This window comes from Onychomys torridus, chromosome 3, assembly GCF_903995425.1.
Source record: "Onychomys torridus chromosome 3, mOncTor1.1, whole genome shotgun sequence".
NCBI lineage: Eukaryota > Metazoa > Chordata > Mammalia > Rodentia > Cricetidae > Onychomys > Onychomys torridus.
In genome coordinates this window covers 1843330-1869462 of record NC_050445.1, presented here as the reverse complement: position 1 = coordinate 1869462, position 26133 = coordinate 1843330, and the positions used below count along the sequence as shown (strand labels likewise).

At 50.4% G+C, this 26133-nt stretch overlaps 1 protein-coding gene across 2 annotated transcripts in view; it reads left to right on the top strand.

Annotated features, from left to right (window-relative positions):
- The first annotated feature begins 9749 nt into the window (after window positions 1–9749).
- Prkag2 (protein kinase AMP-activated non-catalytic subunit gamma 2) overlaps window positions 9750–26133 on the top strand; it is a 155677-nt gene continuing 139293 nt past the window's right edge. Inside the window, exon 1 of one of the 2 annotated variants that reach the window (XM_036180435.1) lies at window positions 9750–10025. In XM_036180435.1, coding sequence (XP_036036328.1) covers window positions 9932–10025 — 94 coding nt within the window. In that variant the 5' untranslated portion in view covers window positions 9750–9931. The remainder of the gene's footprint in view (window positions 10026–26133) is intronic. The other variant, XM_036180436.1, reaches the window with a different exon arrangement.

The following is a 26133-nucleotide window of genomic DNA, read 5'->3' as shown; positions in this document are numbered from 1 at the left end:
TCTCAGGGCTGTTTCATCACTGCTGCCTGTCTCTGTGACAAAGCACTGGAGGTAGGTGCCTGGGGAGAAAAGCTTCTTTTGGTTGATGATGCAGAGGTGTCTGTCTGTCTGTGACTGCCTGTGATGATGCAGAGGTGTCTGTCTGTCTGTGACTGCCTGTGATGATGCAGAGGTGTCTGTCTGTGGTGACTTACGTAATGACTTCAGGTTGAAGTTGTTGAGAAAGGACCGGACCGTTTCTGGAGAGGATGTCATGGGACTGTGGCAGTGGAGACATCTCACTTCATGGTGTTGAGAAGGCAGAGAAGAGCTGGGCTCTCAATATTCCCTTCAAAGGTACATAGCCAGTGACCTTTCTTCTGTTAGACCCACTTCCTAATGGGGTCACACACTGGGCACCAAGCCAGTAGCACATAAACCCCTAGGGAACATTTATGATCCAAATTAACAATCACCCCAAACAGAACCTCGTCCCCATCACCCACCACTTCCCATCCCTCCACTCCCAGAACCTGGCAAGATCAATCTACTTCGCATGAGATTTTCCCAAACATGTGTGTGGCCTTGTTATTTCATCTTTGGAGAAGTGTCTGATGGGGCCTCCTGCTCACTTGTTTTTTTTCATTCAAGATTCATTGAGAGAGAGAGAGAGAGAGAGAGAGAGAGAGAGAGAGAGGGAGGGAACGAACGAACATGTTTCTGTGTACCACATGCATGCAAGTGCCTGCAAAGGCCAGAATTCCCCAAAACTGGAGTTATAGGGGTTGTGAGTCACCTGATGTGGGTGCTGGGAACTGAACCTGGGTCCTCTGAAAGAGCAGCTGGTGCTCTTAATTTCTCCAACCCCTCCTGCTTGTTTTTACTTGTGTTGTCTTTTTGTTACTGGTCTGTAGGAATTCTGGACACTGGGTATTTTGTAGATAAATCAATTGCAAATATTTTCTCTGTGAGTCAACTTCACTTTTTTGATGAAATCCTTTGATGCACAAAAAAAAAAAAGTCTGGCTTTGATGATGACCAGAACTACCTTAACGTGCTGCTCCTTTGTGCTTGCTCCTGGAGACACTGGAACTGGTTGAACTGGAGGAAAGGGCAGGATGAAGGAGGTGGGTACCAGGGATTGCAGTTCGTTCCCAGAAGTGTGAGCCTGAGATGGTGAAGTGAGGCACAGGCAGTGGGAACGGCGTTGCCATGCCATCAGTGGTGATGCTGTGTGGCTCATGGGATGTCTCTGACATATCCTCTCTTGTCAGCCCTGTAAGATCTCTGAATGAGCCAGGCCTGCTGTGTAACCGTCTGTGTCACAGGAGAACTGTTGAAGAACCTTTAAATGGCTCGAGATTGCAGGCCTGTGAGTGGACCCAGGTTTCTCTCAGGGGCTGCAGTTGACCTGAGAAGGGCAAACCTTTCTGTCTACCACCTCATTTTATCACTTATTTCACTTTGAGAAGAAACCAAAGGCAGCCATCGGTTCAGACCTCACATTCTGAACTCCTGTTCATTGAATTTCTGAATGAATGAATGCAGGAGCAGTTGGGGTTCTTCCAAGGAACCCCAGGTCCCAGAAAATGGCGTCTCTGCTCAGGTTCCTGGCAGGTGAAGTTAGGCCAGCCAGATGCTGGCTTTTGGCCGAGCCTGGGAACACATAGGTCTTCTTCCTCCTGCCACAGCTGGGGCTCATTCCTATCTTACTTTGTTGCTTTAATCAGAATATCTGATGTTTGGCCTTTAGATCTACCGCTCCAGGGCCCTCTGAGCCCAGGATCTCTCCTCTGGCCCACAAAGCAGCCGATCTTTGTCCTTCCCGCTTGTCTGTGGACCTTTGGAGCCCTAGGCCTGAAGTGCTTTTACAGAGATCTTGATGAGTCCAGAATTCAGGGACACAGAAAGGACTAAATAAGGCCTCTGAGAGCACATGTAGCCCCTTCAAGACTCGGAGATCTACAGATTTTGTACTTCCTGGCTCCAACATTTTAGCTGAAAATAGTTATTGCTGTAGGTTTTCATTTCTGTGTGTGTGTGTGTGTGTGTGTGTGTGTGTGTGTGTGTGTGCGCGCGCGCGCGCGCATTCTATCTATCCCTATTTGCTTTATTCCCTTGAGACAGGACACCTCATTGAACCTGGCTGGGGCTTGGTGTTGGTGTTGGTTCAGCTAGACTGGCATCCAGCAAACCACAGCAATCCTCCTGTCTCTGCCCTCGTGGATGCTGGGGCTATGGGCATGCACAGCCACACCTGGCTTTTTCTGTGACTTCCGGGGATCCTAACCCAGGCCGTCATGCTTGCGTCACAAGCACTCAGCGCTTCTCTGTGTCTTTAACAGCAGGATTGCCTGTGGCCACTTTGGAATCTCAGTGGGCTTAGATGTCATTGGTGCGAGCTGAACTGGGTGAACTGAGTTTGTCTTTGCCAAAATAAACACTCTCTTGTCACTCAGATCCTCCCAACCCCAGTTCCCCCAGGCGCCACGAGGCTAGGTGTGACCCTGAGTGTGCTGGGGTGACTCGGAGCCACATGGTTGTGTGCGTCAGGTGGGGAAGGCCATGCCTCAGAGGTGTGACTCAAACACAGTCCGTGAAGAAGGCATAAGGGAGGCCCCAAGGGCAAGTTCACTGAGAACTGGTGCAACACAACCTTTAGAACTCTCCGTGAAATATGACCCACTGTTGTGCAAGCGTCCCATGCTTTAACCAGTGTGCACACAGCTCCCTGCTCCGGGGGATCTGCACCTCACACCCCAAGCTTTGCATTGGCAGCAGCCTCTCAAGGACCTGGGTGCTCTTCAGTCCCTGTGAGGATCACAACCAGGTTTTCTTGGTGTGTCCTCAGTTACTTTTCCTACATCCCGGCAACAGAGAAGCAGCTGCTGGCTCCTAACTGTACCTGGATGAGGAAGCTGTGGAGTGGGTCAAAGATCCCAGCTCTCTTCCAGGCCACTCTGGAGTCCTGAAGGCTCCTATGAACTTCTGTCCTGGACTATCCGTAACTGAACAACAGCAGCTAGCCTCCTCTTCCCCAGCATGTTGAAAACACAGGAAAGTGCTTTGGGGAAGTCTCTCCACACAGGCTGTGTGAACACGCTTACCAGGCAAGCTGTGACCTCCGGGTGGGGAGACCAGCCCTGGAGCCCGTGGATTTTAGGCCTCAGCAGCTCTGCATTAGCATGACAGACTCCTTTCTCATAATGGATCCAGGTGCCCCTTAGTGAGATGCTGCTCCCTGAGTCTGAGCTGCTTTCCTCCCCTCTAGGTCCGCGTGACAATTTTAGTGAAATTTATTGGGACATCCAGAGTAGCTTCAGTGGTCATGAGGGTTTGAGGGCTTTTCTGAAATGGGATTTTCATCAAGAATCGTCTCTGTGGGCGTTCATGGACTTCCAGCTAGCAAGAGAACGAAACTGTCCCTAACCATGTCGTCGTATGAGGCCAAAGCCCCATCCACTACGCAGTCGTGTAGAGGGTGTCCTTGCGGGTCCAGGTGGAGGGTTGGTAGCCACAGCAGAGACTAAGAGCCACATTGGCCAGTTCTGGATAGTCCCCAACCTCAAGTCTAAATATGCCCAGCTTACTGTACAGCAGATGTCTCTATGTCTTAGCTTGTCTCCCATGTGTGGGAACATGGCCAGTCACCACCAGGAACCCTCCAAGGATTAAATAGATCATTTGCATGGTTTAGGTTAGAGGATCACCAGGAAGGTCTCAGGACTACAACAGTGCGCTCACTATACCACAGTGCAGAGGTGTGGCCTATAGTGTGTGCTGTCCCCAGAGCACGAGAACACCCCTCATATATACACTGGAGTGCAGTACTGAGCCCCTCGCCTGTCTACAGCTCCTTTGATTGCCCGTCTGTGACTATGACCTCTCCTGCCCCTGCACTGCAATCTGTTGAACAGTCTGGCTTTTAACTGTTTTGCTGAAACAGACCTGGTGGCATCCACCACACCTATAAAACCTGCACATTCACGTTAAGAAGACCTAGGCCTATGGGCATCCAATGGCCCACTGCAGTGCAGAGCAGAGCTTGACTACAAAGGTCAGGGAGCTGTCACAGTCCCCCTCCCTGGGCTCCGGGACAGTCAGCCTATGCGTGCTCCAGGGACAGGCCGTGCTGTTCCCAAGAAGCTCCAGCTGCTTCCCTGGCCCACTTCACTGCCGAGGAGCCACCTTCAAGGAAGCCATCGGCATGTGCTTGTTCTGACTCTCCTGTGGGGTGGGGTCCCTGAGCACAGCGCTGTCAGTCAAGCCAGAGAGAAAAGTAACATTCAAGGTAAAATGATGGTACAAGCTGGAAGTGTGAAATATCCCAGGGTTGGGGTCTTTGGTGCTTTATAATCTTTCTTGTTGCTGAGTGCAGATTTATAGCCGGAAATCTAAACTGTTAGCAACAGAGAGAATACACATAAATGTGTCCATGAATGCCCCCACAATCCAGTCATCTCTGCGTTTTTGTGTCCAGTTGTGGATTTCTGTGATGGTCTTCATTTGCTGTAAAGAGAAGCTTCTTTGATGAGGGGTGAGAGCTACAGTTATATCTAAAGATTTAGGGCTAAGAGGTGTGTGTGTGTGTGTGTGTGTGTGTGTGTGTGTGTGTGTGTGTGTGTGTTTCAGGGAGGTGGTTTCTAGGTCCATCCATTTACCTGCAAATTTCATTATTTCATTTTTCTTTACATCTAAATAGTATTCCACTGTGTATATGCACCACACTTTCATTATCCAGTCGTCTGTTGAAGGACATTTTGTTTTCATTTTTGTTTCCTGGCTATTGTGATTAGGGTAGCAATGGACTTTGCCGGAAAGTCTCTGCGGAGTATGATGTATGGCTCTGGGTCCGTGGTGGAAGGAGAGGGTGGAAAAGGAACCCCAGGAAGTCTGCTGTGAGACCGTCTCTTCTGGAAATGGCTGCATAAACAAGACAGGAACAATGGCAGTGTCAACAGACACGCCACACTAAGGGGAGATTTCATGGGCTCTACTCCTAGACAAAGACCGCTGGAAGAGCCAGAATTAGCCGCTCCCAGGGACGAGCCCTCTTTATTGGTGATGCCATACAAAGTGGTCAGACCTAAAACCACATCCATACACACAAACATGGACTCAGCAAGCTGTATTTACCCATGTGTGTGCATTGATGTGCATGTAACAGTAAAGAGAGAGGGGAGGAGGGACGTGGAAGGGATGGAGGGGAAAGGACAGTGATGGACATCTGGTTTGTGCCATTCAGGACTGGAGTTTTTAAGGCAGGATTTAGAAAGACCTGGGCCACTTTGCTACAGTTCCATCCTGTGAGCTCTCCCGTCCTTCTTTTCCATCCTTCCCTCTCCTAAAACCTCCTTAGTGTAGACACCGTACCAGGCTGAGCCTTGCCTCCTCATCCCCCCTCAGTAGCAGCCAGTGACCCTGAAGGACACGGGGGGGGGGGAGGGGGATGGGGGGGTTCTCTTGTTCCTTTCACCTGATTGGTCACATTCTTAAGTTCCTCAACAAAGACCCCAAATGCTCCGTCCGGTGGGTAATTTCAGAGTGAAGGGCAGAACTGGGCAGCCGCAGTGAGTCTCGGCCCCCCACAGGCAGGGGGATTGTCTGTTCCTCTCCTGGGCTTTGTCACCTGGAAACCCCCAAGTGACACAAGCCGTTCTTGGCACTTCAAACACAGGGCTCACCTGCAAGTCGGTCAGCACTGCTAACATGCCAGGGGCTCCCATGGGCACACAGATCAAGATTGGCTCTTTCGCCTTTAAACTTGGAGGTCAAAGGTGACTGTGAAGAATGTAGACTCTCGGGTATTCTCTTTCTTCCAAGGAGCTCACTGAGGCAGGGCCTGGGGGAAGGTGGGTGGGGGGGCGGCTTTGACCTTGGGCCCTGATGCATTGTGTGCATGTAGGAAGAAGTACGGCGTAGAGAGAAGACATGTTCAGATTTCTCTGAATCGGGGTTCAAGTCCATGGCCCCTGCCCTGGCTTGTCAGCTGTCTGACCCCACCAAGCTGCTGCTCTTTCTCCCCGCTCTTCATCTTTAGAGAACACGCTCTTGAACCCTGTAGGGACAAAACAAAATGACAGCTCTTAGTTGCCCTGTGCCTTGCTTGGCTTGTAAGAGACTCCTGGTAAATGGTAGTTATTATTTTGATCATGAAAATACCATTCCTGGAGAACAGGAGTGTCTTTGAGTGGTTTATAGTACCTCAATCCCCTCAATCAGCAGCTGCCTAGGACACTCCCCCAAAGTTTAATCACCACCTGCTGAGTGAGTGTCCAGATAAACGCAAGTCACCGTGCCTGCCTCCATTTGCTGATTATTTTAAACTGAAGCTCACCTGCTTTTAGGCACTAAACTTTGAAATATTTCTTTCCAAATTCTCGGCTTATTTTCTAGCGTAAGAATGCTTACATTGTTGGCTGGGGAGATGGTTCAGTCAGTGTGGTCCCAAAGGCATGAGGACCTCAGTTTGGATGCCCAAAACCCACATTAAAAGCTGGACTGGCCCCATGCTCAGCATCCCCATCCTGAGGAGTTAGGACAGGGGATCCCTGGGGCTCAGGGACAGGCCCTGTCTCAAAGAATAATGTAGAAAGCGATTAAGGGAGGCAGCCCACATCAACCTCTGGGCCCTATACGTGCGTGCGGGCACACACATGCGCACGAACACACACACACACAACTTCCCCACTTGTGCATGCATGCGTGCACACACATTAAAAAAGAACATTACAACATCTTTTCACATAATCTTTTATTAAAACATGCCTCTTCTTTATATATGTTCAGTGGTCCTTCCAGATAGATCTTTGCATTTTGCTACTTATTTTACTTTATTAGATTGTTGTTTATTTCTTTTTTTGCATTTTTGTTTAGGGATAGGTCTTACCGTGTAGCCCAGGCTGGTCAGGAACTCATAATCCTCCTGTCTCCACTTCCCCAGTGCTACGATTAAAGGTGTACGCCTCCACCCCTGGATCACTATTGTTTTAAATTGAAAAAAAAGTTTATTTTTTGCTTTAAGCTGAGTTTATTTAAATTCTTAAAAACCTAAATGTGAAACTCTAAAATCTGCACTTCATCTTTTGCAGAGTTTAATCACAGTAACTTTGGGTCACTGTATTTTGACTGCAGACATACCCGCTACTGTACTAGAGGCCTGGCCAGATTGAAGGACTGGCTTCTGGCGGCCCAAGTACTGAACCAGCTGCACCTGCAGTTTAGAACATCTCAAGTGTGCCCCAAGAGTGGAGACCAGCCCAGCGTGACTGGAACAAGGGGCTCACATGGGGAAGTGGGCCCAACCCCGGCCACTGTGCCTCGGCTGCTTCCGCAGCCTCGTGCAGCACTGAGGTCCTGCATTCACAAGTGACTCAGAGAGACAACAGAAGAGAAGCTGAGACAAAGCTTCCCCATCCACTGTCTGTGAGAGGATGACGGGCCGTCATGACAGGGACAGGCCAGGGCAGTAAGGCAAGAAGACAGAACACAGAATGAGGCAGGGTCTGATCCGAGATCACAGGCAGCCCCTCCACAGCTCGAGGCCCCGCAGGCATGAGGTAGCAAATGTGTGTTCCCTGTCTGCTCTGTACTGTAGCCCAAGGGAGGCCCTGGGACGGCGGGTCTAGGGCAGGAGCTGAGACCCGGGCTCCCTCCCTCCTGCTACTTCTCTCTTGACTGTGACAAACACCTGACCAAGGCTGCTGAAGGGAGGAAGTCTTTATTTTGGTTCCTAGTTTCAAAGGGATTTCAGTTCATCATACTGGGGAAAGTGTGGCAGAGGGGACGGGAGGCCCCGTTAGTTAACATGGCCTGGGCAAGCAACAGCCAAAGCAGGTCAGAACCAGAAGAGGCTCACCCCAAGGGGCTTAGTTCTACCACCTAGACTCCAGTCCACATAAGTCCCACAACCTCCCCTAACGGTACCACTAGCTGGAGACCAGGTATTATTCAGTCATGGGTCTGTGAAGGACAGTTCACATTTAAACCTTAGCACGCCTACTGGATGGCATCCTGGACTTCCCTTTGCACGGCCTCTCCCTGTGTGGCGGAGGCTCTCTTTACAAGGCTCCCTCAAGTTTGTCCTTTTCCAACCTGTTGCTCTAGCTAGGGAGCCATCGTTTTCTCATGGGCCTTCACGGTGAGCAGATGGTAAGTGGCGGTGTTAAACTCTGTCCAAGAGAGTAGCAAACCCACAAGGAGCAGCCAGGCTTGAACTCACGGTGGCTTCTTGTTTGTTTGGGTCCCCATCCTGTCTCCCTAAACCCCCTCATCTCCAAATGCCATATTAAATCATGAAAATCACACAGAGGTCAGTGCAGTGTTTGAAGGTGACACCATCTGAACAGGGAGAGGAGAGGACCCAAGCTAACCATCCTTAGCACAGGGGCCATTTATAACTCTCAGGTGAGCGGTTATTTGGGGGCACATGCACACAGATTTCACTACCATTAGTTTAGATTATTGGAACTTGGTTTCTAAATATTATATGTGTCTGACAGTGCGTTTGTGCATGTGAGTGCAGGTGCCGATAGAGGCAGAAAAGAAAAAGAAAAAGAAAAGGGGGGGGGGGCATCTGATTCCCCTGGAGCTGGAGTAACAGGTGGTTGCGATCTGCGCGTCATGGGTGCCAGGAACTGAACTCAGATTCTCTGAAAGAGCAGTACAAAGTCCGTGCTCTTAACCACTGAGCCATCGCTCTACCCCGGACTGTTAGAACTTGAAATCCTGCCATGACCTGGTGTCATCCTGGCTAACAAAGGTGGACACTGGGTCCCACGGATGGAAGAGACTTTCTCAAGGTGCTGCTTAGTTACAGAGCAAGTAACTTCCTTCAGTAAAAGCTATGAGGAAAACAAGTTTGTTTTTCTCTCGTATACCCTCTTATTTACTTAGGACGCAGGCATGAACTGAAGGTTCCGTGCTTTGTCAGGTCAGACATTTGGTTTATGGAAGACGAAATTAGCATTCCGGTCTTGTCTCTGTCATTGGCTGCAGGAGCTTGGATGAGACACAGCCCATCCTGAACCTCATTTTCCCCATCTACAATAGGAGGAGTTGAGTAAAATCCCCTCCAAAACCGGAGTTCTGCCTGGCAGTTCTTAGCAAACCAGGTTCCATGCTTGCCTGAGACGTCTGCTGAATCCTAGGGCTACCCTATCTCTCCTCAAAGGTGATCTTGCTGTGTTCCCTAGAAGAGGGTCAAAGGAGTCAGCAGTGTCTAGCCCTGGTGCTCTCGGGGCTTCTCCTCCGGCAGTCTCTGGAGCCTTCTAGCTCTCAGAGCTCCGAAGCACATGCATCAAAATAGTTGTGTGATGTCATGTCATAATGGGAATGTGCTCTGACCAATTGGTGCCAAGAATTGTCTGTACGGGGTGGTTTCCTTTTACAGCCTTCTTAAAGAGACATCACGCAGATCTGCACATGACTAGCAGGCTAGTGCCGGCTCTGCCTACTTGGGCTCCCCTCCTGCTTTAAGTTGAAAGGGAATAAATAACCTGGAGCTTGTCAGTGAGCTGGTGACCTTAACTACATAAACAGATCCCCTGCAAGGTTCTGTTTGGGCCTCCAGTGGCTTCTTGCCTACTTAAGGACAGGCGAGACTGATACTCTGGCTGCCGGCAGAGGAGAGGTGCAGCCAGTCAGGACTGTGTTTGCTCAGGAGTCTCAGAGACTGCTGGGAGATTACCTGTGGCTGCTAGGCTGGTCCTGGAGCATGGCCCTTGCCTCATCTTAATCTGAGAGACCTTGGTGAGGACACTCAGACCCACAGGCTGGGGCTGAGTTTGACTGCCTCACAGAGCAGTGGTGAGCTGTGACTCCCAGGTGTCCTGCACCTGCCTGCTGATGCTGCTCCCCTTCTGGTGAACCCCTCTTCCTCAGCTGAGGCTCATGCTGGTTCTTCAAGTCCTGATATGTTCACCTGTCACTGCTTCTGTGGCCACAGTGACTCATGAAGCGCTTTGGAAGTCTGAGGGGCAACAAGAAACCCAAGGACCCAAACCGAAGCACCCAGCGACGCCAGTCGGAACCCCACGGTCTTTTTGGTAGGACCCTATCTTTTCTGTCTCTCTGATGATCCCACGCTGTGTGTGTGCACGTGTGTGCATGTGTACACCTGTGTGCGTGTGGCCAGCTGCTGCCTCTTGCTCTGGGCATAACCCTGAGGCAGTGGTTCAGATAAGGGGATGACTACTAAAGACCATGTTGCTCCTAGGAACTGCCCGGCCCACATCATCGCTCTTCCTAAACCTATCTGCTTTCTCCAGCCCACCTGGCTCCATGTGCTTTAGAGATCAGTTGGGATTGTTACCGGTTTAGGAAAAACAGTGGCTTAAGAAAGATCAAGGATGAGCTGAAACCACCAGCTTGTATTGTTACAAATGAAGTGTGTGTGTGGAAAGAAACCCTGTCTGTTAGGAGGAAGGAACTCCATCTCCTTGGTCCCTGGCAGGAGATCTGGTGGATTGAGTGAGGGTTACTTGGGAAGAAAAACACCTGCCTGTTGTGTGTCCCTTGGGGAGGAACTGCTTCCGGAACCTGCTACCTGAGGTTCAGGGGGTTGAGATCAGCGTGGCTGGGTAAGCTGGCCGCATATCTGTGCTTCATTTCCTGGACCTGCTGTGAGAAGCTTGTGTGTTCTGTTCATATGGAGCTGTACAGGTGGAGGCCAAGTTCCTTTACTTCCTAGAAACCTGGATGATATCTCACCACTCAACCTCGGATGGTGGCTGTCACGTTTTAAGAATCTGAGAATGGGACTAGAGGTGTGACTCAGTTGACAGAGTGCTTGGAGGCATGTGTGAAGCCCTGGGTTTCTTCCCGGCACTGAAGAACACTGGGCATGGTGACACACACCTATAATCTCAGCACTTGGGAACTGGAGGCAGGAGGATCAGAAGTTCAAGGTCATCCTTGGCTACAAATCAAGTTCATGGCCAGCTTGGGCCACATGAGACCTTGTCTAAAAAAAAAAAAAAGTATGACATTTCAATTGGTAAAAATTTGTCACAGGTATAATAGTACAATTTTGACAGGACATCTGAGCAGTAAATATAAGATATATATATATATATATATATATATATATATATATATATATATATATATAATCTGAAAAGAAAAAACGATATTATGTCTGTCTGTACCTGTACCTCTTGCCACTTCTGATGCATCAGTGCTCTAGAGAGCCCCGGTACTCTGAGGAGGGCCAGCATGGGGATGGGGATTCATGGAGTCAAGGAGTTTTTGGTCTCATGAAAGAGAAAAAAAGGAACCACAAAGTAGAAATCCCATTGAGTGCCAGGGTGAATATACAGAGGGATGGGGCAGGTGTCCCAGCAGGGAAGGAAGGAAGGAAGGAAGCAAGGAAGCAAGGAAGGAAGGAAGGAAGGAAGGAAGGAAGGGACTATCTGAACCAGAGAGTCAGTGATTCATTTTAGATAACAAAGAAGTAAATGCTCATTTACCAAAGAGTTAAATCTGACCCTGTTATTGAACGAAAAGTCTGGTTTTGCTAATGGGGATAGGCATGCAGACCTGTTATTAAACGCCTGGTGTGTGCCAGACAGTGGTTTCTGCCCTGGTGTGTGAGAGCTGGCTGCCATCCCATCTCCTAAGCTACCAAGAGCAGAAATAATATTTTCATCTCCACCACGTATCATAAGAGCTGGACTGCAAAGGCCGGCTCTGCCCTCGGGGTCAGGGACATGGGGGCTCTCAGAGCCTCCCTCTGGAGTTTGGGGCACACGTGCTGACCTGCAGTCCTGCTCAGGCGGCTGTCAGGAGCCAGGGCTCTGGGCTCTAGGTTTTCCCTTTAGTTAACATCATACTGAGCAAAGAGCTGGGCAGCTCCTGCATAATGTCAGGCCTGGACCCACTGAATGAAAGGAAAAGGCTATGCACTGTGAAGGAAGCTTCCTCCCAACTCTGCTTGACCTACCCAGCCCCCTCTTTGAGACCATTCAGGTCTCCACCCAGGATTTCCTGGTCTCTGAGGAAACGTGCCCCCCACAGCTCAAACTGTGATCTCCAGCCCTGCCTTCTCTGCTTAAAAATGATAGCTTCAAAGCACCCCTTTCCAATGGGGTCACTCTGGCTGTCTAGGAAGTGCCGCTTTGGGGGTAGATTTTATGTCCTTTCCTCCATGGGGAATTTCACACGAGCCTTTTCTTCTATGGGAGTTTGAGGTGCCTGCCTGTTATTGTCTGGGTCCCCAGAGCAAACCTTAGGTGGTCAGCACCTGCCTCTTCTGCCCCTTTGCTCTCTCTGCAGCTGGGCAGTTGTCTTAGTTAGGGTTTCTGTTGCTGTGATGACCATGACCGAAAAGCAAGTTGGAGAGGAAAGGGTTTATTGGGCTTACACTTCCAGACTGTATGTCCGTCACTGAAGGAAGCCAGGGCAGGAACCTGGAGTCAAGAGCTGATGCAGAGGCCATAGAAGGACGCTGCTGACTGTCTTGCTTTCCTGGTGGTTCTCACAGAACCCCGAACCACCAGCCCAGGGATGGTACCACCCATCAGTCACTAAGAAAATGCCCTACAGGCTTGCAGATGGGAGTGCTTTCTTAACTGAGGTCCCTCCTCTCAAATGACTTCATAGCTTGTGTCCAGTTGACACAAAACTCTCCAGCATAGCCATCTTCCACAGAGACTATTAATCCTAACACACAGAGCTACTCTCTGTGGGGACAAGATAAATGGACTTCATTTCATCCAGTGTCTTCCCTGCTGTTCTCCGGTCAAATGGCATGCCTTTGTCTCACACACATGCACACTCACACATACATGTATATAGGTTCACAGACTTAGTGGCATACTCCACACTCACACATTGCACCCATGTACATAGGCACAGTCACTCACCTCCACACAGCTGTCCTGAAAACCCCATGGCTTTCCAGAACAACTGAAGAGGATCAGCAGAGGGCTCAGGTCTGCCCCTGTCACAGAACCATTGACATGAGGCTGTCACTGGAAAGCTGACCACCTGAGCCTGTGATGGAATCCCCTTGGACCGTTGTGGGCCGTGGGGTGCTGGGCCCAACTGAACACAGACTGTGGCCGCAGCTGCACAAAGGCAAAACTGGCTATGCGTGCCGGACAAAGTTTCCATGTACACCGTCCTTTTGTCTGTGCGGTAGAGAGAGACCCAGATTGTGTCAACAAAGAGCGTGTGCAGATGACAGCCATGATGGAAGGGAGATTGGGAGGGACAATGCCTCACAGCCTCATTTCCTCCCGCATCCCCCTTCTTCCCTGTCAGGGGCTCTCCCTCCACTGCCCGGCCTGCTGGCACCCCTGCCTGCTCCCAATCTCATGCACAGACCTGAGCATGTGTGGCCCTTGGAGAACATCAAAAGCTCTGCCTCAGAGGCCAAGGCTGAGAAGCAAGGTCTGTCTGCCTGCTCTGTCCTTTCCTCCACAACACTCTCTCCCATCATGGTCCTCACTCTGTCTCTGTTGTCCCTACACACACACACACACACACACACACACACACACACACACACACACACCTGCTGGCCCTGAGTGTCCTGAGTGAATTTGCTATAAATACCCAACACAGTTTTAACTTTTCCTAGTGGGGATTTTCAGTCATACACAGGAAAGTAGAGTGGTACCCACTTCCGGGCTCAGCCAGCGCCCATATCCTGCCAGTTCCACTGGATCCCCTTTATGCTGGCCCCTAACTCTGAGGACACGGGCACGCAAAAGTTACTCCTTCCTGTATGGGACTTACAGCCCCACGAGAGTAGACAAACAGTGAGGCTCTTGGTTTAATGGTGGCAAACTACACGTGGCACAGCTCTGCTGTCCACACACGGCACTGGGTGACTTTGGTCACATTAGAGATATGCTCACACTGCTCTGCAGCAGCCACCCCGTCCATCCCAGAGCTCCTCAGCGCCCCGGAATTCTGCACCGTTAAACGCCTCCCATGGCCCAGGCCCCGGCCGCCCTCACTTTTCCCAAAGTCTCTTTTGACTCCGACAGCTCAGAGCTCCTCCTAGCAGCGGCATTGTGGGAAGGTGGCCCAGTGGGTAAAGCATTTGGAGAGCAAGCTCGAGACCTTGTGTTCAGATCCCTAGTACCTGTGAAAAAGCTAAGTGTGCTGCGTAACTGGTTCTCCAACACCAAGGTGGGCTCGGGGCCGGAGACAGGCAGGTCCTTGGGGTTCAGTCTGGCCAAGTCCGTGAACTCCCCCAAAACTAAGGTGGGGAACGGCAGAGGAAGACACCCAGCCTTGGCCTGTGCCCTCCCTCACCGCACACGAAACTGGAACCATGGTATTTGTCCCTTTGTGAGTGACGTGTTTTGACAGATGAATGGGTTTTTGTTGTAGGATAAGGGAGCAGTGAGGTCTAAAAGGAATGTGAAGGGTAGGCTCACGGGGCGAGGCCACAGTGGGCAGCCAGCCTGTGATCAGACCCTTCTGCCGGGCTGTGGAGGAGTATGACTCGAGGTTCCTAGGACCACCTGGAGGCCGGTGCAGCAGGACAGAAGGAGCAGAGTTGAGAGCTCAAACGCCATTCTCTGGTTTGTGCCTGTGTGAGGTGAAGCCCCTGAGTGTCTCGAGAAGAAGGCTGGGGTGCTGAGGGTAGAAATTGCAGCTAAAGCTGGTGGCTTGGGGCTCCCAGGAGCAGTGTGATTGGGGGGGTAGCTCTTCTAGAGAGCCAGGTTCTGAGCAAATGTTCAGTAGTGGGCAGATGATGCTGGGCCCAGAAACATTGTAAAGTATCTAGTAGAAGATACTAGAACAAACCTACAGAACCAAGAAGGAACTAAAGAATGGGGTGGGAGTCGGGAGATGCCTTTCAGGGTTCCATAGCCTAGAGCTTGGGTTAACACCTGGCTTGGGCCAGCCAGCCTCTGATCCTGTCACCACAACCTTTGAACTTGGCCAACAAAGAGCCATGGCATGCAAGGTGATATGCTCATCCAGCGCCCCAGTGCCTTAGGAAACAAGAGCTCAGGTCCCACAGAGAGCAAGCAGAATCCATCCTTCTGTTGTGATCTGTGCTCCAGGAATTGAGAAGGGAAAACATGTGAGTTCTGGACACTCTGAAGAACAAATCAACACTGAGTGTTCTCTGAGGCATAGGTGGTTTCTCACACCACCCTGTATCCTTGGCCCCAAGCCTCAGCGGGCACTGCTGCTTTCCCTACAATTTCTTTTTTTTTCTTTTTCTTTTTTTTTGGGGGGGGGGTGGTGGTGGCGGGGAGTTTTGAGACAGGGTTTCTCTGTGTAGCTTTGCGCCTTTCTTGGAACTCACTCTGTAGCCCAGGCTGGCCTCAAACTCTCAGAGATCCGCCTGGCTCTGCCTCCCGAGTGCTGGGATTAAAGGTGTGTGCCACCACCGTCTGGCCCCTAAATTTCTTATGCAAGGGCTGGGTGCAGCCCTAGCCCCAGGGGAGCATTGCCTCTCCAAAGATCTCAGTCTTGTGTGGCTGGGTGTGGAGGTGGCTTCCCAGGGGGAGTGGGGGCTGGAGCCATCAGGATAAGTAGTGAGTAGACTACCAGGCTAAGGCTTAGGGCCCAGGTCTGAGAGTCCTGCTATATGTAGCAGGAAGCAAGTGAAGGGCCTCAGATGAGTTCACAAGGAAGCTTTGGTGAGTTGGGGCCTACAGTGCTTGAGGGCCCCAACTATGAACAGGAAGAAATAACACAAACCAGCAAAGGCTGATTTCCCAAGTGAAAGAAAATGCTAACAAGGCTTAGCAGAAGTCTGCCTCCCCAGACTTTCCTGGAAATAACTCATATCACATCTAGTTCTTTCTGTCAGCATGAAAAAGAAAGTAGCAATTGTGAAATAAGGAAACAGTTCGTTCTGAGCCCAAGCACCAGACAGCATGGTTTGCAACACAGATACAGGTTGCTCAGAATGGCATGGGTCCCCAAAGATCGTGTCCTCCTAAAGGAAAGGTGGCAGGACTGTCCAGGAAGTGGGCTACAGAGAGGTAAGGAATCTCTCCTCCCGGGTTTTGATGCAGTCTTCATCTGGGCGGAGACCTTTTATGCAGAAGTAGGTGCCTGCTCATTCCCAGCCTTGAAGTTGGGAGGTGTGAGAAGTCTAGAAGCCTAGCATCCATTTTAGGGTCTTAACTACTAGTCACAAAATTCCAGGTCAGAGGCAAAGGCTGATACGATAATACATGGCTGCCATTGTGGGCCAAAGACCACCCAATACAGCCTTGGCCTTTTCACTGTTGGCTTTTAAATAGCATCTCATTGTCCAGTTCACTATCTTCCTGTCTCAGATGGGCTCAGATCACAGGTGTTTGCCACAAACATGCAGCGAACCTTGGTTTCTTAGTCCACATCCCATCTCTCCATAAGGCTGTGATGCCCCCACTCAGCAAATTGACAAGCCATCTAGAAGGTCTTACACAAAGCCAGGCTCTTTAGGGAACATTAATCCACACTTCTTCCCAGGAACCTTCAGTTTGCTGGGCGTCGAGCCAGAAACAGCCCACATTCTACCCTTGACTGTGGAATTCAGAGGTGCCACTCCCATGGGCTGGAGTGAAGTGCTCTTCTCTCTGCTTGTAGCATGAGAGAGGCCTGCAGAAGCAATTTCAGTGAGGAGAGGTCCATCATAGGCCTTTGAGAAACTCTCAGAAGCCTCAGAATAGAACAAACAAGTACATGCTTCCCCAAATGAATTTCTATTGCCCAATATTTTGTTGTATATACCAGTAAGTAGATGATAGATTTATAGGTGAATGAATGATACATAGAGAGACAGACAGACAGACATGGGTAGTTGTCTATTACTGTGATGAAAGCAGCTTCAGATAGGAAAGGTTTTATTTGACGTACATGTCCTGATCACAGTTCATCACTGAGGGAACTCAGAGCAGGAACCGTGAGGCAGGGACTGAAGCAGAGGCCAGGGAGGGATGCTGTTTACTGGCTTGCTCATCTTAGCTTGTTCAGCCTGCTTTATTATACAACTCAGGACCACCTGCTCAGGGGTGGTACCGCCCACAGTGGGCCTGGCCCTCCCACTTTGATCACTAATCAAGAAAATGCCCTAGAGACTTGCCCACAGGCCAATATGATGGAGACATTGTTCTCAACTGAAGTTCATCTTCCCAAATGACTCTGGCTCATGTTGACAATAATAACAACTAACCAGCACAGTAGTGAAATGTATGAATAGATAAATATAGTAGGCAGACAGGCAGGCAGGCAGGCAGGCAGGCTGGCTGGCTGGAGATAGATAGATAGATGATGGATGTGTCTTGGTTACTTTTCTATTGCTGTGAAGAGACACCATAGCCAAGGCAGTTTATAAAATAAAATGTTTAATTGGGGGCCTGCTTGCAGTTTCAGAGGGTGAGTCCATGACCATCATGGTGGGAAGCATGGCGGCAGGCAGGCATGGTTCTGGAAAAACAGCTTAGAACTTACATCTTGCCCACAAACACCATGTGGGAGAGGGGGGATGGAGGAACACACTAACTGGGAATGGTGTGGGCTTTTGAGACCTCAGAATCCATAGGCAGCAGGATGAGAGAGCCACTGGACCTGGCTTGGGCGTCTGAAACCTCAAAGCTCACCCATAGTAACACGCTTCCTTCCACGAGGCTGCACCTCCCCCAACAAGGCCACACCTCCTAATCCTTCTGAGTAGTACCACTCCCTGATGACTGAGCAGTCAAATATATGAGCCTGTGGGGGCCATTCTTATTCAAACCACCACAGATAGATGGATAGATGGACAGACAGACAGACATTTAGGCACCTGCCAAAACAAGGTAAAAGTGTAGGAAAATGTCTGGCTTTACAAGCAGTGGGGCCCATTTAGAATGTAGACTTGATCAGTGGAGAAAGCAGCCCTAAGCCTGGATGGAAGAAAATGAATGACCCTCTGCCCTCATCTCACACACTCAGGCAGGATGCTCTGTGGCCTAGAGTGGTGGAGGAGGACCTGAGAATTGCACCAGCAAGAGATGGCCCTGACCTTGATTTTGAGTCTGGAACAGATGGTGACATTTAGAGAAAGCTGAGCTTCATCCTGGCTGAGAAACACCCAGAGAAGCGAACCACAACTGAGCTGTGTGTGGGGCCCCAAAGAAGCTGGACTTGGGGACCTCAGACCCCTTCCTCTGGAGAAGTTTTTCTCAACCTTCCTAACACTGCCAACCCTTTAATATAGTGCTTCATGCCGTGGTGACTCCCAACCATAAAATTATTTTTGTTGCTACTTCACAACTGTAATTTTGCTAGTTATGAATCCTAATGTAAACATCTGTGTTTTCTGATGGTCTTAGGCGACCCCTGTGAAAGAGTCACGACCCACAGGTTGAGAACTGCTGCTCTAGAGTCTCTCCTCCCCACCCCCTCCCGGAGGCAGGATCAACTTCCTCCCATCTGCTTGCTCTGGAAGGCGCCTCCCTGTTCCATGGGGTGAAAAGCCTTGGACACTAAAGGTGAAAACCGCAGGAGAAGAGTGGGTGGGGCGTCTTCTATTGAGGATAATGTTGGGTCTTGTGTTTATGTTTTGTGACGGTGGAGATAGAGCCCGTTCCCACCCTTTTTGATGGTCTTACATATGGGCCTCTCTGAGGGATCCTCCTCCCCTCCAAGAGTTACCCAGTTCTTACCAAAGGTTGCCCAGGGGCCCACCACCCTTTTATATACCCAGCAACCAATTGGAGCCCTGGCTCTGCACACCTGCTCCATAGGGCCCAATCACTGGAGGCCAGGGACAGACAGACAGACCACCCCGAGACCCCCGAGGCCCACCGAGACATCCACAGAAGCCAGTCTTTGTCTGCTCAACCTGCCCTACCTTTCTTCTCCCTCTGCTTCCAGACCAGGCCTGATACTCCCTTTTGTGCTCCTCCCTCCATGGCTATGACACACCCCCTCCTCTTGGGGACTGTAACACTGTCTTTCCAACAGAAGCTGTCTCCCCATCACTAGCCTGACTACCCCTGAGTCATCATAAAACCTACATTTTAAAACACACTGCCTCTACAGCTAGCCATTCATTCTCCTGGCTTCTTTTCCTTATACCTTGTGAATACAACTGTGTCTCCTAGAGCTTAGCTTGGCTTCACTGTCGTCGGGCAGGCCACAATCTTCATAGAACACGGATTATGCACCCATCCTTTTGTGGATGGATACAAGCGGTTTTCAAGTCCATTCTCACATTCATCCTGATCATTTACGAATCCGCTGGGCTTAGTCTGGGGTCCCTGGTGGTAGGTGCACTGGGAGGCAGCCTTAGAAGGTAGGCAATGGAGACTAATCAGCAGGTGGATAAAAATCATGCACAAAGCCTTGGAGTCCATTCCCAGCACTGTATAATTATGATTGCTCTTGCCTGTAATCCCAGCACTTGAGATGTGGAAGCAAAAAGATCAGGAGTTCAAGGTCATCCTTGGCTACATAGTGAGTGAGTCTGGGCTAGCCTGGACTATAGGAGACCCCGATTCAACACACCAACAGAATAGTGCAGTATCTCAGCACATGCCATTTGCCTCACTGGCTGGCCCTGCATAGGTCCTCTGCCTGCTACATCAAGCTTCCCGGCCATGCCCACCAGCCCCTCTGTCTCTTGTCTAAGGTCTACACAACGTAGGAATGTCTCCTCACCTGTGACTGAGCTTTGGCATTCCATCTCCAATCAGCTCTCTGGTTCTTCTCTCAGTCCCCAGTCTGGATTCGCTTTCTGCTAGTAAGATCAGGCCCAGCCTTCCCGTGGCATGTAGACAGTAGGCAGGGACCCCCATGGGCAGGGCCACCCCCTTCTCCAAGACTGCATTCCTGTCAGGACTCTGTGTTGGGATTTCTCTGCAACTGGGGAATCAGAGCAGCTCTGGGTTTGTAGCCACTCACCGTCACTATAGCAACCCCTGACTTAACCAGCCACACACTAAAAATAGATCACCTCATCCCTAATATAGAAAAATGAAGGGAAATGTGAGTGGGGCAGGACCCGCCCCATCCAGTTACCAGGACCCAGATCAACTTGAAGAGGCCGTGATGCAGCTTCTGGGGTCTCTATAGGCACCCACCCAAGAATAGGAAGACCAGGAGGGAGGGGCCACACCTGGAGTGTCCTCAGAGCTACGGTGGCTTGGCTCTTCCCCATGCATCAAGCCTCGGCTGTCCTCTTTCTGTTCTGAACCAAAGCATCGAATAGTGAAGTACAGTGTATCTTAGGTCGGGGTGTCTGCAGCCTTTTCTCTTTTCTGTTTGGGGGGCATTGTTGTGTTTTCTAGACAGAGTCTCCTTGTGTACCTTAACCTCACATCTATCTCCCGAGTGCTGGGGTTGCAGGTGGGCACCCCATGCCTGACTTGTTCCGTTTTTCGATCTTAATTCATCTGTAGGTTATAAATATTTTTTTGAGGGCAGGGGAGTAATTTACAGGCTATCATGAGAGCTCCTAGTCCTGGCATATGAAATACTGAAAGGCTTGGGAATGCTGGCGTGAGCCTAGGGAAGGAGACCCTTCAGATACCCGAAGGGCCATCCATCCTACTGGAGAGGGAGTGCCGGGCTCATCTCTGAGGTCCTTGGGAAGACAACTTGCCAGTCCAGGATCAGCCCCTCTCCAACAGCACATGCAGTGCCCCTTAATAGCTTTGCTTGCATTCTCCAAATAATAAAAGTTCAAGAACATTTCAAAATGCTTGAAAATTGTCTGGAACGGGGCTGCACAGGACAGATGTGGGGTCTGTCCTGCTGGGTCTAACTGTACTGTCATTTCGGCACGGTATCTGAGAGTGGGATTGATGGCGGGTCCTGCACTAGAAAGCCTCAATGAAAATGATCTGTGGCCCCTGAACACCTCTCTGCACACAGTGGGTGCATTGTGGCCTTCCTTGTTCTTTTTGGTTTTTCCAGACAGGGTTTCTCTTTGTAGCTTTGCGCCTCTTTCCTGGAACTCACTTGGTAGCCCAGGCTGGCCTCGAACTCACAGAGATCCGCCTGGCTCTGCTTCCCGAGTGCTGGGATTGAAGGCGTGCACCACCGCCGCCCGGCTCCTTCCTTGTTCTTGGGGGAGGGTTTTTAAGGTGCTGGAAGATGTGGTGAGTGGGGCTTCTTGAGCTCCTGCCTCTGAGATGGAGCTGGGAGAGTAGGAGACATTTATGAGCGTGAGAACTACGCTTGGAATGTGGATGGCCTGAATGGTGGCAGTGGTCCTCTGCCACAGGCCAGGGCCAGCCAAGGGGTGCTGGGGGCTTGGGTTGCCTGTCTGGAAAACCCACTGTCAGGAGCCCTTAGGGGGATCCCTCCTCTTCTCCCTGTCTCTTCCTCCCTCCTCCTATCCCCAGCTCTTCTTCCTTCTTCCTCTCTCTCTCTGTCTCTCTCTCTCTGTCTCTCTCTCTCTCTCTCTCTCTCTCTCTCTCTCTCTCTTCTTTCTCTTCTCTCCTCCCTCCTCCTCCTCTTCCCTTTCCTCCTCTCTCTACCCCTCACTTTCATCCTCTTCTCCTTCTCTCTCCTCTTTCCTCCTCCTCCTTTTCCTGCATCCTCTCCCTCTTCCTCTTCTCCCTTTCCTCTCACCTCTTTTTTGTGACCAACAGACAAAACTAAACAACCAATTTCATCATCTGAAAGTGTATGGGTTGACAATACTAAGCACACTGGCATCATGGTGACATGCCCCATTTCCTCTCTGCTCTCAGAATTCATCTTCCAAACTGCTTCCATCACACAATGACCCCCCCCCCAGTCTACTGTCTCTATGAATCTAATAACTCTGGGGATCTCGCAGAGTGAGATTGAGCGGTGTTTTTCGTTCCATCCTTTTGGGTTCTTGTGAGCTATGGCACAACCCTATCCTGTGTCAGGTCTCCTTGGGATATGATGGGTTCCTTTCCAGGCTTTGCCTAGTTCCCCCATGCTGTAGAACCTTCCAGATGCCCTTGAAAGGCTGAGTGACACTGCACCATGTAGAGACCCTTTTCACATCCAGTTGTGTGTCTGAGGATGTCTGAGCTGTGTCCATGTGTCCTGTTTATTATGTGTCACACCTGCTGGAAGCATGAGCCTCTCTCTGGAAGTGACTTGTGAGGTGGCAGTTGTTCCCTTCCTCACAGCCTGGGACTGGGCACTGAGCACCCATCTCATGGCCTTGCAGTGAAAGCAATAGGTCCTGCTGCTGGTGGACACCCACGTCAGACCCCAAACCCACTCAGCGCCCCCTGCTGGATCTAGGCCAGAGGTGCTGCACTCCCATCCAGCTAGAGACACCACATCCCAGAACTATCCACAGATAGTGAAGTTCCTAACCTCAGACAGCCCAAGTGGAAGTTCTGAGGGCAAATGTTGAGTGATGTCATGAGACCCTAGTACCCATAATACCCCTACAGTAGGGTGCGTAAGGAAGACGTCCAGCTGTCCTGCTTTGCAGTCCCATACCTCCCTCTGTCACACTGTCTTTCAACAAGGCCTTTTTGAGACCCCAGCACCTAAGTGTGAATTGGAGAGCCAGGCATACACTCACGCTCATGCAGGGTCACCATGGAGAAGGTCCTTAAAGAAGGGGAGCCTAGGAGAACTCCCAGGAGGGGAGCTGTGGGACTCACAGGCACCACTGGATGAGGACCAGCTCAAATCACCAAGGGCTCTCACAGGCTTCCCAGCCCACAGGTTCCTGGGCAGCTGCTCCATGGGAGCTGTAGGACAGCGAAGTCAGAGCAGTCCTGGGACAATCCACAGTGCTAGGAAGTTCATCCTGTAGTTTCCAGAAGTGAAATAAACAGGAGCCATCGAAGTTTGAACGTGATCCGTGTTAGTGTCAGAGTTCAAGTTCAGATGAGCAAATGTAACTCAGATCATAAAAACAGTCCAGCAACTAGGGAGATAGCTTAGTTGGAAAGTACTTACTATGCAAGCATAAGGACCCGAGTCCAGTCCCCAGCCCCAACTTTTAAAGAGTACACGATGGCATACACTTGTGGGAAGGCAGAAACAGGAGACTCCCTAGGGCTTGCTGGCAAGACCAGTCTAGCCAAAACAACAGGCTCCAGACCAGTGAGAGATGCTGTCTGGAAAACCAAGGTGGACAGCTCCTGAGGACCACCGACCCAAGGCTGACCTCTGACCTCCATAAGCATGAACACACATACCCATCAGCACACATGTGCAGGGGGAAGGGAGAAGAAGAAGAGGTTAGCTGTTCAGTCGGTTTGCAGTCAGAACCTCAAGTGAAAGAGCACCCGGGTCTCCCTCGAAGAACCCCAGCACACCACTAAGCAAATGCCCTGCAAAGCTTTCTCCCGGTGACCCACCCCGAGAGGGGCTGGAGGCCTTCATCAGTGCACTGGGGGAGAGGTCACCCACATATGGAAAGAGAGCGCCCCCAGCGCCCTTAGTTAGGGGAAAGGGCACAGAACTGTAGATGGAGACTTTCAGAGCCAACTGGAGAGTTGACAGGCGTTGAAAGAGCTGAGGAATGTCTAATCAGACCCTGGATACTGTCTATCTAATCAGTCTGGGTACGTGTTAGCAGCACACCCCAAATAAGAAAGTGACAGTGGCAGCTGTGGTTGGTGGTGTTGAGCTGTCTGCTGATGGCGGGAAGGCCACAGCACATGCTCCTGTGCTCCTTGGACCCACAGAACCTCTGGGAGCAACAGGCCTACTATCTCTTTCCCCACCAGAGCCTTGCTGGGATTTCAGAATAGACGCGATTCTGCCCACTCCCACCTATGGTGGTCAAGTCATCTTTTACTGAAGCAAAGCCTTGCCTTCCACAGTGAGGGAGGAGCCCCCAGAGGGGACTCTGGGGGAGAAGGGGTGGGCGGCTGGTCCAGACCCCTCTGGAATGGAGGTTGATGGTGGTATCTGGATGCTGCAAGTCAAACCCAGGGCCACAGGAATGCTGAGCAGGTGCTCACCACAGAGCTGGGCCCAGCCCTGGGCGTGGGCTTTGCTGCAGAGTGGAGGAAAGGAAGCCAAGGGCAGTATGCCCTTGAGACTGGGCAGGAAGAACTTGGCAGGCTGTGGGGCTGGTAGTGTGGACAGAAGAGGAAGTTTCAGACAGTCCTCTCACCACAGAGCTGGCCAGCAGGTCTTTCATTCTCCAGTTCCACATGGGAAATAGTCCTTAGCTTTGCCCCAGGAGGGTTCTAACCAAAGCCTGGCTTGATTTTCCCAGTCTTCCTGTGCTGCGGCCACAGGGAACTGTAACTGTCAGCGTGCAGAGGATTCTGCAAGGCTGAAGTAGGTGGGGTTTCATCACGCCTGCTTGCAAGTGACGGTCACACCTCTTCAGAGAAGATGAAGTTCAGCCCCACACTAATGTTCTGGGGGTTGTCTGAACATATGTGTAGCTAAGTCGGTATTGCATGGTGATATTAAAATATTCAAGTAGGATAAAAAGTATCTGGTAAAAAAAGGGAGACGTGCAGAATGGAGCAAAGGCTCAGTCAGTAGAGTTCTTGCTTCACACACATGTGAGCCTAGGTCAGCCCCCAAGAGCCGTGTAAAATGTCCGGATGTGATGTAACGTCTGTGCTGGGGAAGTGGAGGCAGAACTTCTCAGGGCTTGTCGGCCAGTCAGCCTGGTCTAATCAGGAAGCTCCCGACCAATGAGAGACCCTGTCTCAAAAAGCAAGTGAGGCACCAGCCAAGGCTGACCTCTTACCTACTCACATGCACACACATGCATGCACGCGTACACATGTGTATATGCACCTACAAATGCATTCATCCAGGCAAGACCCAACATGGCATAGACATAACACATTCTTCCCTTCTGGAACCCAGTCGCCCTGTTTCTCTGCCTGGAGGCAAGTCATTGCAGGGCCCTCCAAAGATAGCCCAGGCACCCGGGAGCTTACTGTTGTTATAACTGTTTGGTATAAATGATAGCATATTATGCATTTGGTTCTGCCATTTGCTTCCTTAGCCTTACACAATAGAAAAGAGATTTACTAAAGATGAGTGAATTCATCTCTAAGCAGCACAGCTCTACCCACAGTGGGAAATGAATTCTCTAGGGAACTGGATTCTCGAGGTTGGGACAAGGGGATGTTTGAGAGGCAAAATGAAGAAGATGGCCTCAGTTAGTTTTGTTTTGTTTTGGTTGGTTTGGTTTTCTCTTGTTTTTTGTTTATATTATGTGTATGCTTATGCAAGGGAGGATGTCACTATAAGTGGGGAGGTCAAAGGACAACGTGTAGGAATTGGGTCTCTCCTTCCACCATGTGGGTCCCAGGGATCGAACTCACACTGTCAGGCTTGGCAGCCAGTGCCTTTATCCCCCAAGCCATCCCACTAAGTATCAATTACTTTGAAGCAGTAACCTTTGCCCAAAGTATATAGCAAGGGTGGTGTGACTTTGAATAGTCAGCTGCTAGGCAGTTAGTTGTCCTTGAAGAAGTATTTTCTATGATAAGGAGTGGTGGCCTTTGCACAGTCTTTTTGTGTTAGCCATGTTATTGGATCTAAGCATAAGGCTTTTTCCCTTCATATTCTTCCAGCTTTCTTTCTTTCTTTTTTTTTTTTTTTAGGTTTTGGTCCCTGCAGACCTATAGATGGACCACTTCTCAGCCCTTTGCTATTTATTTAAGGATGGCTATGACACACTGGGGCGGGGCTTTTGTCACTGCTACTCAGGAAGGGGAGGTGGGAGAGTCACTGGGGCACAGCAGCTCAAGATAGGCCTGAGCAATGTAATGAGTCTGTAGCCAAATAAATAAATAAATAAAGTCACAACATCTATTAGACATGTAACTTTATCTGTGGAACAAGTTCAGGTGTATAATCATTGGGTCAAAGAGCAAATACAATTTCAGTTGATAGATAATGCCAAGTTGTAGCCCCAGGGCAGCTTCCGTGGGCTCCTGTCATCTCTGAAGAACCTGAGGGAGAGGCTGGAGACTTTTCAGTCTTCAGGGGCTAGGTGTTAATCCGGAAGTGTGACCTTCTCATATAGAAGGTCCTAGCTTCAGGGAAAGGCTGGAGGCAATAGAGCTGGCACCCTGTCCAACAGGACTGAGCTGGGATCTGGGGTCCCAGGAACTGAGCCCTGGGCCCCTGTAGGCTTTGCACAGCCAGATTAGAACAGTAGGGAGGAAGTAGCAGCCTGGGGATGCCCTGCAGGATTGCACATACAGAGATTGTTGAGTGAGCCAAATAGAAGTGGTACACCTCAGCACCCAAAAGGTAGAGACAGGAGGGTAA